We start from the raw sequence: 14,430 nt of genomic DNA, 5'->3' as shown, positions 1-14,430 counted from the left end.
TGGAAAGCGTAGGTTACGGCGGGATGGCCAAGGGCGGAGTGTGGTCAGTATACCAAATCGACAGCGCGTTGAATGACTCATTCACCAACAGAACTGTCGGCCTGGATGACTTTTTCATGTGCAAAAGAAATGCACTGGAGGAAAGGAGGAGGCCGGTCGCAACTGATGTTCCATATCGCTGTCAATACGAGTAGAGAATCAACTCAATGTGCAGCGTTTCTCCATGTACTCCGCGGGGCTATATATCAAGAGATGCGGGCTATGACAAGAGAAAGCTTCGCCATGGTGACAAAAAGAGAAGGATACAAATTTTCTACATCCACTTCGTGCAAAAGTGTACGGGATATGCAGAGTGATGAGAGGCGAGGGGATGCGAGTCAATGTCTATCTATGTCTATGTGAAAGGATAGCACTCCGTCGTAGGCTTTACGGCATCAAATCGAATCAGACGACCCCCGCAGCGACGAATAAACCCGCCATCACCGCGATCCCGCCCGCACTAGCAGCCGCACCGAACTTGGCATCAAAGCCAAGCGACCCCGCACTCGTCGCCGAATCCGCGGACGTGGCCGCCGCAGGCGTCGCACTCGTCGCACTAGCACTCGCCGGTGTACTCGCACTCACACTCCCCGCCCCAACAACGATGACCCTCTCCGTCGGCGTCGGCGTCAATGCCGAGCTCTGACTCCCCCCCGCGCTCGTCGACGCCGTAATCACCACCTTCTCCGTCGTCCTGGACGGCCTCACAATCGACACGGTCGCCAACCCCCCACCGCTCCCTCCACCACCACCGCCAACCACAATAGTTACGCCCGGCTGTGGTACGATCGTCGCGGGATGTCCGGGTACGGGCAACGGGAAGTCGGGGCAGCACCCCGGGATAAGAATGCACTTGATGTCGCAGGGTTGGATTGGTATTTGGGCGTGGGTTAGGGTGAGGAGGAGGACGGCGAGGAGGAGGCGGGTGAAGGGGGTTGGAGATCGCATTTTGTGGGCTTTGGATGAAGGATGTGAGTAGGTGTTGGTGGTGGTGGAGACCTCGGGTATTTGTTCTTGATTGAGGTGAAGATTATGTGGTCGTTCCAGGGATGTGATAGAAGGTAGGTGTGTATCCGCTATCGAAACGATAAGTTGAAAAACGCCGACCGTCGTCGGGACCTCAACAAAGCAACGAAGAGCTTGACAGCCTAGCGAGGCTGAGAGACCTTACCTCACCTTTCATACTTCCTCAAATTCATCTCACAAACCACAAAAAAAGTCTCACTTCCGAATTGCTATCGATTATTAGGCGGTTGGCGCCATATGCTTTTGTTAAGGTTTGCTTGAGTCGTCGTAGCGTTTTCGTTTCCTGGTTAACTCCACTAGCCTGCAGCGGCCATGTGGTCTCCATTGTTCAACGTTCTCGCAATCGCACAACCGGGGAGCTTTCATGCCGGACATGTTCAAATCCAAAATCCTACATCCGAGAGTGCGCCTCGGATGCCCAATCCATCCATCAACACATTGGAATAACGTTGTATCAAGCATGTATCAAACGACCTCCAACAGCACAAATCACAGCCCATTCGCCATTCTCTCGATTTGAAACGCACACCTTGCGATTGCATATACTGTATATAAGAAGAGCTCGTTTACTGTACAAAATGTATATGAGAAGGTTTCTATCTAGGTCCTAACTTCGGTCGTATTCGGCGTATGAATAAGGCTTTCGGATAGCTGAGCGGCTTGTGACGTGAGGTGAGATGGGATCCCGGTGGCCTGCCATCGGGGGGCTCCTCATTCTATTGCCGGTACGGATAAAGGTGCGGGCGGGCGGCGGGAGGGGGATGATAAGCGGCTGGTTTCACGGGGATTGCCTGGCAACGTTGTCCAGTTGCGCCGTCTTGGATGTGGATTCGAGCGCTGACCGCACCGCACGGCCGATGTCCCAAGGGGACACTCCCACGCTCCCCTCGGAAACAGAAACACAAAAACAAAAACTTGTGGATAGCACCCAAATCATCTCTACCAGAGCCCTACAACAACGCCCCCAGCCGCCGCCACAACTGCCGCCCACCCCATGCCCCCCACCCTTTCCACCCCACTCGACAAATGCGTTGCACCCGCTCCAAACGTCATCGTCATGCTCAACGGGTCCACATAGCTGATACTCGGCAGCGGGTCCCGCGTCGGTACAGCAGCAACGGAGGTGGTGCCGTTGGTTGCGCGTGTTGCAGTGCTGTTGGTGGTACGGGTGAGGATGGGGCTGCCCGTTGGCGCGGCGGCGGAGGCGGTGGTGGAGGCGGCGGGGATGAGGTCGCAGGTGGCGCCGACGGTGCAGGGGCCGAGGACGACGCTGTTGGAGGATTGAGCGGCGGCGAGGGAGAGGAAGGCGAGGAGGATGGTGAGGGTTGTGAAGTGCATTGTTGGGGTTGATGGAAGAAAGGTGTTGGATGTGAGTTTCGAAGTGTGTGGCAGGTTCACAGGTGCGACGAAGCGGGTGTGATCTGGTTTATAAGAGCTGGTGAGGATTCGAGAGACCGCAACGCCGTCGGACCTTTTTGTGCTTTTTTCATCGACCCTCGCAGTCGTCGCTTCAGCATTTCTCGGCCGCTGGCTCCAGCGAAATGTTGGATTTGGGTGTAGGTATTGGCCCTTTTCTCAATTGAACTGTCTCCCGCCTCCACTATCTACCTCCTACCGTCCTATTCCAACCTATATGACAAGGTTACGTTCCCGAAGAGGCGGCCGCGGAGTTTCAGTATGGCTTGATCATAAAATCACACCTCTTCCACCGTCGACTCCCAATGGTACGCCGCTCTCGCAATTTGTGAAGGTCATGCGACAACAACAAAGCCGTCCCCATGTGTCACTCCGCCGACATTTTTCCTGTTGTGGATTTTGCGGGGCTTGCATAATTGAGTGGGATTCGGAACTGGGTGTGGTTTATACCGCTACTCCATGTTTTCAGCGGCGGATCTTGTTATTAGCGGTTGGTTGTAACCCAACCCAGGCAAGCGGCCCGATCGCCCAAGGCGCTTTTCCACTTTTGCCAAGAGGACTCCGATGCTCGCTGCTTCCTTCTGTCCGAGTCTGCCCTGGTGCCCTGTGATAAGTGATGCAGGCCAGCAACAAGTCTCGACTCCACAGCCTTCAACAACCGTCGGAAGGTATCCTCGCGGATCAACTCCCATCTCCCCACCCGTTCTAGGAATGAAGAAAGAGGGAAAGACTTGAAGCAACGCTCGTGACGCCGACGAAGGGAGATCAGGCACGACCGTGCTGGACGAGTCTCCTACGGATATCCGGACAACGTTCACGCATACATAAATCTTGGTATTTGACGCCTATATGTAAGGGATGCCACGAGCCGTTCACCACTGGGATGGCTATCTCTCCGCCAGTGTCCTCTCGTCCCTTTCGCCAGACCCATCACACCCGTCGGCACTGGGCAGCGTCCATAGTGGCACCTGTCGTTTGAGTCACTTAGGGGTATACCTCTTTTAGATTTTTCACGGCACATGCGGAGCGTAATAAAAGCAAGCGATATTGCTTTGGGAAATTTTTTCGGCCGTTTAGAATTGAGGGTAGGATCTCTAATTCACTGTCATAATGTGGTGTGGTGTGGTGATGGAGCCCAGGATGAAAGGTGGGAATGGCCTCACATAGCGGGATTCGGAGCCCGCAAGAGCAATGCGCAGGAAGGATGTCTGTGCTGCATTGGCATGGGGCATTTCCATATGTTCTCGAGACAAAACAAGATGGGTCAAGTAGAGACGGAGACCTTCTGCTCTCTGGCATATGCGCTGTGCGACGAAGGAAGCAATGTCCCACATCCAATACATCCATGTGTGCATCCATGTGTGATATTATGATATGACCCCTTTTTGTAGGTGATCCCCCTGCTTGATCGCCTGTGCGTCCGCCGCTCCGCTTCCTCAACGACCAACAAGTGTGGCGAGCACCACAAAGCGGCCGTCACCCAAACACTCTCCACTTTCCACAAAAAGGCTTCGCTGAGCTGCATGCACCTTACCTCAAGCTCATCCCGCCTCCTCGTCGCTGTTCGTGAGTGCAAGATCATCCCCGCCCCCACCGTCATAAAGTCCCACCTCCTGCCTCCAGCACACTTCGTTCCCACCCATCACTCCCACTCCCACTCCCACTCCCACTCCCACCTCCACTCTCACTCCCCACCGAAAGCCCCATCCCACCCCACCCGCCTCCCACCCTCCCACCGTCCCATCCACGCCCCAGCCAAAATGTCCACCGCCATCATAACCGAAGAATGGACCACCCACGCCCCCTCTCCCTCCCCCATCTACCACCGCATCTGGTCGCCCCCCAGCAGCACCCCGCTGCGGGCCACCGTCGCCTTCTGCCACGGGATGGGCGAGCACGTCGGGCGGTACGACCACGTCTTCAACAAGTTCGCGGTCGCGGGTATCAAGGTGCGCGGGTTCGACCAGCGCGGGTTTGGGCAGACGGTGGTGCACAAGGATGTGGTCAAGGAGGCGACGTTGGGGCATAATGAGGGGTGGGAGAGGCTGATGGAGGATGTGGGTGTTTGTGTGGAGAGGAGTAGGGAGAGTGGGGTTAAAGGGTTTTTGATGGGGCATAGTATGGGTGGGGGGATTGCGTTGAGCTTTGCGATGGGGAAGGGGAGTGAGAAGGGGTTGGCTGGGGTTGTCGTTTCATGTGAGTATCGGGAGCGAAGCGATTCTACTCTAATTACCGAGCGAAGCGAGCCCACATTGCGCTGGAGGCGCAACACCCCTGACACAGTTTTTAGCGAGCCTCAGCGAGCGTCAGATCTTTTGTGAGCGAAGCGAGCACGATCACCGCTCCTGCCCATCATCGCCCAAATCTCCTCGTCGGCAGCTGATTATCCTTCAACCATCCATCTACTTCTCCTCACTAACCCAACCCTCTCCCCTCCCCTCATCCCCCAGCGCCCCTAATCGCCCTCGGGCCCAACTCCGCCGTCTCGACGCCCGAATACTGGGCCATCCGCGGGCTCTCCAAAATCCTTCCGACCCTCACCATCAAATCCACCGTCGACGACGCCAACCTCTCGCACCTCCCCTCCGTGCGCGAATCCTACCGCGCCGACCCGCTCGTGCACGCGTACACGTCGTTCGGGACCGCGGCGAGCTGCGTGCTGAATGGGGAGAAGCTGGCCAAGACCGCGGGCAGTTTCTCGCTGCCGGTGTTGGTTGTCTGTGGGGACGAGGACAAGATCGTGTCGTTCAAGGCGGCGGAGCAGTGGGCGGAGAAGTGTGGGAGCAGCGATAAGGAGTGGAAGGTCGTCAAGGGAGGGTTGCATGAACGTGAGTTTGGGGTTTCATCCCGCATTTGGGACTAGGGGGAGAAACTGATCTTTGCACAACACTCTTCATCTCTCCCCAGTCCACAACGACACGGAACAAGACGCAATCATCCAACACTACATCGACTGGATCCTCAAGCGCGCCTAAAGCCACCCGTCTCATTCTATCGCAGGCGTACATAATTCCCTACCTTTCGTTCATGTATATGCACCCTCATCTCCCCGTTATGCATAGCCCCCGCTTTCTTTTCTTCTGCGAAGGCTGAGCATCCGTAGCGACTTGCAATATTACCGTCCTCTTAATGAAACAACGAATCCTAATGCTGCAATCCTGCGTTTGCGTCTGTGAAATGGACTTTCGGGATGGATGCACAACTTTGGCCATGAGATGATAGGATGGGCAATGAGGATTACGGCAGCGCAAATGGTATATAAATAAATACAGATGTGGATGGACGGTGACGGGATGGTATGGCATGGGGGCGGGGGCCCTGTTGCAATGTGGGCGGAGCCTCGTCGGGGATGGGTTGAGCAAGTGATTTGCGGATCCTCGCAGATGTGCGGTGTCTGTCTGCGAGGAGGGGTGGAGCGGCGCCTGTCTTTGTGAGTCGCGTCGGGGATGATGGGTAGCGAGCGGGCCCAGACAAGACACGGGTAGCCCTCGGCTCCGTCTCGTGTAGGTTCCCTTTTTTTGAGTATGCGTGTCGAGTCATTCTTTCGGCGGTTGTGCCATTCGCGAGGTCCCCGACGGCGAAGCCCCACTCCAAAAGCGCCTCTCTACTCATTTTCATTCTACATCCCCCCACTCCATCCCCCACTCCAAATTCCAAACCCCCCTCGTCATCACCCTGGCTCCACAGCAACCCTCGCCTCACTCCATCTCGCTCTTCTTTTTCTTCTTCTTCGGTACCGCCGCCTGAGGGGTTACCGCCGTGGCCGCCCCAGCAACCTCCTCAACCACCGCACTGGAGCGTTTCCGTTTCTTAACGGGTGATGGGGCTGTTGGTGTTGTCGTTGTTGTTGTTGATGGGGTTTTAGTGTGTTTTGATTTTTTGGGTGATTTGGCTGTCGATGGGGATGTGGAGGTGGTGGTGGGTTGGAGATGGGGGTAGCGTGCTAGGGAGAGTTCAAGTGCGCGGCCGGCTGTTTTCGCGAGAAAAAGGGGGTTAGTTTTCAAGTAGTAAGAACATTGGAAAGACGTGATTGCAAATCTTACCGGTATCAAACCCAAACGGCGCACTCTGCAACCGCATCCCCTCCGGATGCACCATGCGTTCATTCTTCTCCCCCCTCGCCTTCTCCCCCGCCTTCCTAACCGCCTCGGCACTCGCCACATCATCGTCCACGGGTGCCACATTCAGGAACCGCGTGATCGGTTTCGCTGTGTGCGGGAGGAGGGCGTACCGCTGCTGTTTACCCTGGGGGAGGACGACGCGCAGGTCGGCGGCGTCGAGGGGGTTGTGGGTTACGTCGAAGACGCCGTAGGCGTGGGTTGGGGGGCCGGAGGTGGGGATGGGGAGGGTGCCTAACAACTCGCCTTCTTCGCTCGGTGGTGCTTTTGACTGTGTCTTGAGCATGAGACCACGTAGTTGTTCAAGGGAGACATCCAGCGGGGCGCGGAAGAGCCATACTTCTTTTGAATCGTCCTTTGTGAGAGTGTCGACGTCGAAGGGGTTGGAGATGGATGTGCGGGCGAGGGTTTCGAGGGTGAAGCCTTTTGGGGGCTGGTAGTCTAGTTCGAGGTCGTCGACGGATGGGGTGTTGTGGAGGTGGTCGAAGGCGTTGGTGTCTGGCTCATCGTCATCTTCCTCATCCTCATCCTCCTCGTCGTCGTTGTCTCCTGCCGGTGGAGCATTCGCCCCCATATCATTCTCGTCCTCCGTCTCCTCCTCCTCGTCCTCACTCTCATTCGGACTTTCCGCCGGCGCTACGGCCGCTTTGACGCCATTCTTTGCCCCCACCGGTTTGAAGACTAGCGGCGAGGAAGCCGTCGCCTGCTTTCGGATGGCCTGGTATTCTTCGGAGTCGGTGCTGTCGTCGCTGGTTTCGACGACCTCTTTGGAGAGTGGTGGTTTCGCGACCTTGGGAGGCGATGGAAGCTTCTTTTTTGCTGAATCTGTGGAGGCGGCGGCGACCTTTTTCGGCGGCATAGCTGCGTTGGGTTGCTGAGAGCAGGCGCCTTGATAGGACCGGAGTGTTTTCCTCGCAATTGCCTTCCTTGCTGGCTGTTCAAAGCCTTCCCAGCACAGGAAGCGATTCATGCGAGGGTCGAGAGAGAGCGCTTACGTACAGCGCACAAGCCACGCAGACGCCACGCACAAGCCACACCCTCATGGCTGATCTTCCCCGCATTTCACACTCCTCCCTCACTTACTCCCGCTCGCCCAACACAAATCGCATACGAACTACCACCACTCGCAACAAGTGTTCTCGTTCCTTCTTGCGCAACGTCTCCCTATCCACTTGAGGTCTCTCTGCTGAGACAGTCTCGCCCACTCACTCAGAGCAAACAAGGTATGTATTTGTCACACCTGTGGCCCATATGGCATCGAGTTCAAACGGGTGATACTGTACTTTACATTCGTGCCCAGATAGAAGGGCTTGCAGAACATACCCCCAACTCAATCCCTTCTCCGTATCTCCGCGCACGGAATGCATCTCTGTTCCTTAGGTGTCTTCCGAAGTTGTTTCCCGTCCACCCACAAACGCCCTACTCGCCGACAGAACAGCACCAGCACCAGCGGAACCCTGCACTCAAACCTAGACTTACGGCGTCCCATCAACATCAGCGCCCCTTTAGGACTCTTCCAACCGCTCGGAGGCCCCAGACCGCCGCCTCAGCCTGACCATAAATCACGAGTGAAACTTCAGAAGATACGTCAATTCCGTCGGCCGGTTACGATCCCGTATAAGCGGTTCAGCCTCCCACCCGCACCCACTCTCCCACCTTCCACCGCCCCTCGCACATCAATGACAGTGACCTTCCTCCCCCTCGAGCTCATCGCCGAGATCCTCCTCGCCAGCGACGGCCGCACGCTCGCCCGCTGTGCCCGCGTCTGCAAGCTCTGGAACAACCTCGCCACCCCGACAGTCTACGCCGTTCCCGAGATCGCGAGCGCATCCGCGTTCGAGAAGTTTCTCCAAACCATCGAAAAGAACAAAACCCTGGGCGAGCTGGTCCGCGAACTCAACCTCCTCAGCGCGCCCGGCCACTGGGAATTCGTCAACAACGCAGCCCTAGAGCGACTCCTAAACGCCTGCCCACATATAACCCACCTCGACCTCGAAGGCTGTCGATCCCTGTACGACCGCGCCCTCCCCGCCCTCGCGAAAACAACACACCTCCAATCCCTCTCGCTAGCCTACTGCGACCGCCTCACAGACGCAGGCGTCCGCGACGCCATCGCCCTCCTCCCCCACCTCCGCCACCTCGAACTCAAATGCCTCCCCTTTGTCACCGACGACGCCCTCGAACCCCTCGCGCGGCATCCACCGGCTCTCCCACACCTTGAATCCCTGAATATAGCGGGCACGAACGCGTCGGATATGCATCTCCCCGCGATCATCAAGAACCTGGCGCATCTGACCTTCTTGGACATCTCGGGAACGCACTGCGTGCAGCGGTTCCTCGAGACGTGTGGGGACACCCTGCCGGCGGGGCTGGAGCTTGTGGTGGACTCGTTGGAGGGCTTCGAGAGCTGGGAGAATGTGGGGAACGAGAATGATATGACTGAGCCGGATTGGTAAATATCATTGGGAGTTTTCTTGGGGTGGGGCCGTGTAAGGGGGGGAATTCACACACACACACACCCCTTTCTTTCTTTTTTTTTGGGACTTGTAGGGGCAACCTGACAGACGACGACGATGCGCAGATAGGCTGGGGCGCGACCGTGCACGCGTTCACCATGTCGCTCGACATCTGAAAACAGCCCCGAGGCCCCAGTTCCACCGAGCGCAAGCCTGGAATCAGAGAGGTGCACACGCCACACTCGCTAGGCAGGCAACGCTGCACTGAAGATGTCCGCAGAGTTGATGTATAGACTTCCCAGCCGCTGGTGGATTCTGTCGTGCCGGGTGGATGGCCTCCCGCTACATATGCGGTATCTGGGACGACTTGGGGGCTGATGAGGGGCCGGAGTGTCAACGAGGGGAGTTACACATTTGCCCAAGTTCCGTGCCGACCATCGAAGCGGGTTCCCGCTGGGTTCCCCCGTGATAGACATCTCGCGTGCGTTTCCCCGCAATATCTTCCGCTCTTTCCCGTTGGCAGTTGGAAATCATCCCTTCTCCCATCCCACTTCTCACTACCTCTTGCTCAGATACAATATACTCCCCCCCCCCCCCCCTCCTCCCCCCCTCCCCCTCCCCCTCGTTTTTCCCTATTCGTACTGCTCATAATCCGATGTTTGAACTCACCAAATATGTGTCGGGTCACGAAACAAAAGAACAAAGGAAAGCTGAACGTCTTGCAACGGACTGAACTCGGATTATGACTATATTGATGCGAATTCAACATGACAGAACTGTGTGATACCACTCCCCATCTATCTATGCATATAGGCCTGTATATACGGTGGGTGGGTAGAGGAATATGGAGGGGGATAAATTGTCTGTGCAAAGAGCACATCTACTGTATGAAATGTTCTACGCCGTCTCACAAAACTAAAAGTGACGCCATGTGTAAACTATGATATGGGGAAAATGTCACCTTTAAAAGGCAAGACCGACGACACCAGCAGCCGCAGCAGCAACAACCGCAAACGACCCAGCAATAGAGTTGGCGCCAGAGTTAGGTGCAGTGGCAGCCGCCGACGGAGTCGCAGACACAACAGGTGCAACGCTGGTAGCGACAGCGGGGCGGGTCGCGGCGGCAGTAACGCGGGAGGATGTTATGGGCCTGGTCACGGTCGCGGTAGAAGAGGTGGTGGGGTTACCGACGACGGACGAAACAGTGGAGTTGGGTGCGGTGGCACCACCGGCGACGATGGGGATGGTTCCAAACATGGTAGGGGCACCGGGGGCGGCGGGGGGCAGGTTGGCGACACCGGGGATGATGACGGAGTTGAGAGTGTGGATGGCGCCAGCGGAGGTGGGCACGTCAACGAGGGTTCCGATCGCGGCACCGCCGAGGGAAGCGGTCTCACCGACAACGGTGTATGGGAGGGCGAGGCCGCTGAGGGAAGTCATGGCGACGTTGTCCTGCTCCGTGCTGAACTTGGCGGGGCGGACAATGTGGGTGGCCAGGACAAAGGCGAGCTGGTTAGGGGTCAAGGCGGCAAGAGCGGGTGCGGCGGCGGCCATGGCGGCTTCCGTGGGGACAAAGATGGTCACATCGGTCAGCGAGTCCAGGGTGGCGACCAGTCCAAGCTTGGTGAACGCAGCGAGGAAGGAGGTGGCGGCCGGGTTGGCGACGATTGCCTTCGAGGGCACAACCGCGGCCTCAAAGGGGATGTTGGAAACGTAGAAGAAACCGTCATCGCAGTTGACGGCCTTGGTGATGAGGCCCTGCTGGGTGGAAGAGCGGACGTGGATCTCCGGTGGGCCGGCGGGAACGTAGTTGTCGAACAGAAGGGCCGTCTGGGGGGCCTTCAAGACCTGCGACAATAGAAGCAAGCCGACGCGAAGCAAAGGTCAGTTGGATGAGCGAGGCGTGGGAAAACAAACAAGCGACGGTTGGATGGTTGAAACCATGCGTAGGTGAGGAAAATCTAGCGCCGTAGGCGCAATGTGGCTCGCCTAGGGCTCGCCTTCCTCAATGATCCCTGCGCCTCGCTCCCCTCGTCCCAGTCCGAGCGTTCGCTGTGGTCGTCCTCACGAACGCTCGGATTCCCTGACCGAAACCAAACGCCCTCGCTAACGCTCGGGTCGCCAGCCCTTGGGTCGCACCCGCTCGGGTCCCTTCACTCGGCCTTACCTTGTAGTTAGCCTTATCCCTATGGTCCACAGCAGTAGGCAAAAAAACAAATCCCAAATCCGTAGGGGCCAGATTCCCCCTTGCCCTCGCAGCGACAATGCTCGCATCAGTAGGAACAATCAAGGTCTTTGGGGTCGCAGCGGCCCACTCCGGGTGAGCAGCGATGGCGGCGGCGACTTGGGCGGTCCCAGCGTTTGCGCGGAGAGCTTCGAGGACAGTGATTGCGTTTACGGAGCCTGCGACGGCGGCGACCAGGGCGAAGAGTGCGGAGCGCATTTTTGGTTGTGGTTGGGGGTTGTGGTTGGGGTGTGTGTGAAACTCTATGACTCTATATGGTATCAGTGAGCGACGGCGAGAGCGAGGACGTACGGGCCAGCCGACGACGAAGCAGTGGGGTGATGAGGGTGTTGGTTGGGAATGTGCGGGAGTCGTGGGAAAGGCCGGCGACGAGGGCCTTTTGTCTCTTTCGTTGTTTCTTAGCCGCATAACAAGAAGGAGGCCGTCCTTTCTGTTTAGATTCTGCACCCGTTTCCTAATCAATCTGGAGGGGTTGGGGGTTGGGCCCTGTCAAAAGTGATCACCCGCCGCACTTGGATGTTACACTCGGATCCCTCACTTACTGTAAATATGTATCCTTATGATGAATTAGGGGGGGGGGGCCGCCACCCAGCCAGATCAATTTTGCACCCTTCAAATTCAGTCCACAACTGAAATCGGACAAACAGCAAACTTCGTCAGCTCCCTGATGAAAACGTGGACTGCGACTCCCGGGGAACACGGCCGGATGGAGTAAACAAAAGCCTTACTCGTGCCCCATGGTCGCGCGTTGCTAGCTCTCTGCGCACGTCGTCAGAGGTTGCATATTAGTAGATACTGTATATGCTACCTTGGCACGAGTATCCATTCCATATCACATCACTGCACTACATTCCGCCAATGTCCTTCTCAGCGTGGCATATGCGGAAGTGCGAGTTTTGCAAATGCAAAAGCAAGTCGTAGGCGTCGGGGCAAGCTCCGTATGGCCCCTGCCCATCCTTCCGCTAGAGACTGCTGGTGAAATGTACTGATAATGGGCGGCAACGAAATCTCTTTGAATGCCCTGCTCGTCCGTCCTGTAGTGCTGGTGATCTCCATTGATATCCCTCCTGTTGCCGGCAAATGAATCATGCGACAAATCTCCGTCCGAATCCTCATCTCAGAAACGACGCGAATGAATCAAATGGACGGAGCAGTCAGTCTCACGAATGTTCCTCCCAGTTTTAACCCCCGACTTCCTGTCGCGGCATTCCAACTCGGCGTCCGGGTCCTAGTCCTAGGATATCCCCTAATCGCATGTCCTGGTGGCGTGTCGTCTCACTCCTCTGCCCAGTGCTGGCCGTTGCGTATTGGGTGGAGCTGCATGGTGGCAAAGTGAGCGAGTTGGTTTAATGCAGAAGATGAACAGCGCACGTGACCGCAATGTCTCGTTGCTGAGCGACTGACTGCCGACGGGTCTTTCCTCAACTGCCACCCAAACAACAAACAACATCCGGAAGGCAGATCATCGGCCTCCTCAGACCCCGCTTGCTACTCCTGATTTAGGACAATACTCTAGAACTGCGGCGCATATCGAAGGACACTGGACTCGACGGCCTGAGTCGGCGCTAGCCAAACCACACCACATCCAGCAACAATGCTATCAACCCGCTGCACATCCCGCGTCCCATCAGCAGCCTCCCGCCGCTCCCTCCGCCTCCGCCATTCCCAAATACGGCCCATCACAGACGGCCGAAACGGGATCCGCGCCGCCGCCCCACAACCCTCAACCACCCTCCAACTTCAAAAGGGCAACACACCCCCTGCACCTCACCCCAACGACCGGTTGTTTGCCCATGCGGCGTTTTTTGCAGAACATAGACCTTTGAATTTGAAGAGTTATGGTGCCAAGGCGGTCGTGCAGATTGAGACTGCCAGGAGGGGTGAGACGGCGGCGCCAACCACGATGGGGCCGACGGGGAATATGTTTGCTGAAGGCCCACATCTTCGACACCTGATCGAACGAATTGGCGAGAAGCGGGTATTAGCACTCTACAACGACGAATACTGCAAAATCTTCGGCACCGTCCCCTACTCCACCCCCCTGCGCACATTCGGCGCCCCGCATTACCCCACGGGCCCACAAGCCATCGTCTCTCAAGCTCAGCTTCGCATGAAACGGCCTAAACACCCGCTCGACACCGTGTCTGAATATATCGCGAGTAAACGCATCGCGCAACCTCTCCCTTCCTCTCTCTCCCCACCGCCCTCCTCCGTTACGAATCCGATAACGCTTGCGAAACAAGCTGTAGTGGACCGCGACTTCACGAACCCGAGGACGCTGGAACCCGTCGATGAGGACACGGCAGAGGTCCTTGCGTGCATGCTAGTGGACTCCAAAGCGCAGTTGGGCCTGACCGAGCAGCAGATGCTTGATACCTTCGGCCCAGAAAACAATATCGACGACTCCGACCCCGTTGCCGCCGCTCTCGACGCCTTCCAAATGGGTCCGCGTGTCTCCAACCCCACCGCCGCTTCCCTCATCCGTGGTCGCAGTGGGAGACATGGCCGGATCTACAAATTCGCTGCGAAACGCACCACAGCCATTGGCGACGCACCTGCATCCACCACCGAAGACAAGACAATGCACGCGATCAGCATCCTCAAACGACGCCGAAAGGCGATGAACAAGCACAAATTGCAGAAAAGACGGAAGGCGGTGCGGAACTCGACAAAGTACAATAAGGAACGGAGGAAGAAGGGTGGGGCGCAGAGGGAGAAGCAGGAGTAGAGTGTAGGGAGGTACTATATCTCACTTACGCACACCGGCGCGGCGATTGGGATTGTGAATGGACGTAGAAAGATTGTAGCAAAGCTGTGCAGAATGGTGGACGGGCCTATAGAAATCGCTGCGAGGATAGATCTCGTCTTCTCCCCACCCCGCATATTCGGGAAACGGAATAACAATACAAACGTAATTGAGAATCATACAAATATAGCAGGCTCTGTGCCAATTGCGGTGTTGTTTTGTGTCTCCCATATCCCCCACTCCACCTTCGCATGGACTTTTCGATCCCCAGGACTTGAACTCTTTATTCGCTGCTTTTGTATGTGGCTTGGCTGAGGAAAGACGAAACTCACAGCTCTGAGCAACTTAGCTTCAGGCCGTTTGTCGGAGGCTATGTAAGAGCTC

At 56.8% G+C, this 14,430-nt stretch overlaps 6 protein-coding genes across 6 annotated transcripts; 3 read left to right on the top strand and 3 right to left on the bottom strand.

Annotated features, from left to right (window-relative positions):
* Positions 1 to 423: 423 nt before the first annotated feature.
* EV422DRAFT_159099 (uncharacterized protein) lies at positions 424 to 1,364 on the bottom strand. The gene is made up of 2 exons (XM_053064954.1): positions 1,216 to 1,364; positions 424 to 1,115 (listed from the first exon to the last, which is right to left on the bottom strand). The coding sequence occupies exons 1-2, from the start codon at positions 1,220 to 1,222 to the stop codon at positions 445 to 447; spliced, it is 678 nt and encodes a 225-aa protein (XP_052929709.1). The 5' UTR covers positions 1,223 to 1,364; the 3' UTR covers positions 424 to 444.
* Positions 1,365 to 4,124: 2,760 nt separating this feature from the next.
* EV422DRAFT_515888 (Alpha/Beta hydrolase protein) lies at positions 4,125 to 5,636 on the top strand. Its single transcript, XM_053069351.1, has 3 exons — positions 4,125 to 4,677; positions 4,932 to 5,309; positions 5,389 to 5,636. The coding sequence occupies exons 1-3, from the start codon at positions 4,242 to 4,244 to the stop codon at positions 5,454 to 5,456; spliced, it is 882 nt and encodes a 293-aa protein (XP_052929708.1). The 5' UTR covers positions 4,125 to 4,241; the 3' UTR covers positions 5,457 to 5,636.
* Positions 5,637 to 6,135: 499 nt separating this feature from the next.
* EV422DRAFT_159038 (uncharacterized protein) lies at positions 6,136 to 7,543 on the bottom strand. The gene is made up of 2 exons (XM_053064953.1): positions 6,525 to 7,543; positions 6,136 to 6,451 (listed from the first exon to the last, which is right to left on the bottom strand). The coding sequence occupies exons 1-2, from the start codon at positions 7,456 to 7,458 to the stop codon at positions 6,180 to 6,182; spliced, it is 1,206 nt and encodes a 401-aa protein (XP_052929707.1). The 5' UTR covers positions 7,459 to 7,543; the 3' UTR covers positions 6,136 to 6,179.
* Positions 7,544 to 7,689: 146 nt separating this feature from the next.
* EV422DRAFT_515883 (uncharacterized protein) lies at positions 7,690 to 9,645 on the top strand. The gene is made up of 3 exons (XM_053069350.1): positions 7,690 to 7,822; positions 7,900 to 9,051; positions 9,150 to 9,645. The coding sequence occupies exons 2-3, from the start codon at positions 7,961 to 7,963 to the stop codon at positions 9,229 to 9,231; spliced, it is 1,173 nt and encodes a 390-aa protein (XP_052929706.1). The 5' UTR covers positions 7,690 to 7,822; positions 7,900 to 7,960; the 3' UTR covers positions 9,232 to 9,645.
* A 23-nt stretch (positions 9,646 to 9,668) lies between these two features.
* Positions 9,669 to 11,762, bottom strand: EV422DRAFT_515880 (uncharacterized protein). Its single transcript, XM_053069349.1, has 2 exons — positions 11,223 to 11,762; positions 9,669 to 10,903 (listed from the first exon to the last, which is right to left on the bottom strand). The coding sequence occupies exons 1-2, from the start codon at positions 11,706 to 11,708 to the stop codon at positions 10,019 to 10,021; spliced, it is 1,371 nt and encodes a 456-aa protein (XP_052929705.1). The 5' UTR covers positions 11,709 to 11,762; the 3' UTR covers positions 9,669 to 10,018.
* Positions 11,763 to 12,894: 1,132 nt separating this feature from the next.
* On the top strand, positions 12,895 to 14,028 carry EV422DRAFT_564045 (uncharacterized protein; the record flags this gene model as incomplete). Its single annotated transcript, XM_053072151.1, has 1 exon — positions 12,895 to 14,028. One exon carries the CDS (start codon positions 12,895 to 12,897, stop codon positions 14,026 to 14,028), a length of 1,134 nt encoding a protein of 377 aa, XP_052929704.1.
* Between the last annotated feature and the right edge of the window lie 402 nt (positions 14,029 to 14,430).

The sequence above is a fragment of the Fimicolochytrium jonesii genome (genome assembly GCF_025526975.1).
Source record: "Fimicolochytrium jonesii strain JEL569 chromosome Unknown EV422scaffold_2, whole genome shotgun sequence".
Classification (NCBI taxonomy): domain Eukaryota; kingdom Fungi; phylum Chytridiomycota; class Chytridiomycetes; order Spizellomycetales; family Powellomycetaceae; genus Fimicolochytrium; species Fimicolochytrium jonesii.
The sequence above is the reverse complement of the archived record's forward strand: the minus strand, read 5'-3'. Positions and strand labels throughout refer to the sequence as shown.

Coding starts and splice junctions, on each gene's coding strand:
- EV422DRAFT_515880 (XM_053069349.1), bottom strand. CDS start 11,708: ATGCGGCTAAGAAACAACGAAAGAGACAAAAGGCCCTCGTCGCCGGCC. Junction 10,904..11,222: donor GGGATAAGGCTAACTACAAG/GTAAGGCCGAGT, acceptor CTATTGTCGCAG/GTCTTGAAGGCCCCCCAGAC.
- EV422DRAFT_515883 (XM_053069350.1), top strand. CDS start 7,961: ATGCATCTCTGTTCCTTAGGTGTCTTCCGAAGTTGTTTCCCGTCCACC. Junction 9,052..9,149: donor GATATGACTGAGCCGGATTG/GTAAATATCATT, acceptor TGGGACTTGTAG/GGGCAACCTGACAGACGACG.
- EV422DRAFT_159038 (XM_053064953.1), bottom strand. CDS start 7,458: ATGCCGCCGAAAAAGGTCGCCGCCGCCTCCACAGATTCAGCAAAAAAG. Junction 6,452..6,524: donor GCCGTTTGGGTTTGATACCG/GTAAGATTTGCA, acceptor TCGCGAAAACAG/CCGGCCGCGCACTTGAACTC.
- EV422DRAFT_515888 (XM_053069351.1), top strand. CDS start 4,242: ATGTCCACCGCCATCATAACCGAAGAATGGACCACCCACGCCCCCTCT. Junction 4,678..4,931: donor GGCTGGGGTTGTCGTTTCAT/GTGAGTATCGGG, acceptor CTCATCCCCCAG/CGCCCCTAATCGCCCTCGGG. Junction 5,310..5,388: donor CAAGGGAGGGTTGCATGAAC/GTGAGTTTGGGG, acceptor ATCTCTCCCCAG/TCCACAACGACACGGAACAA.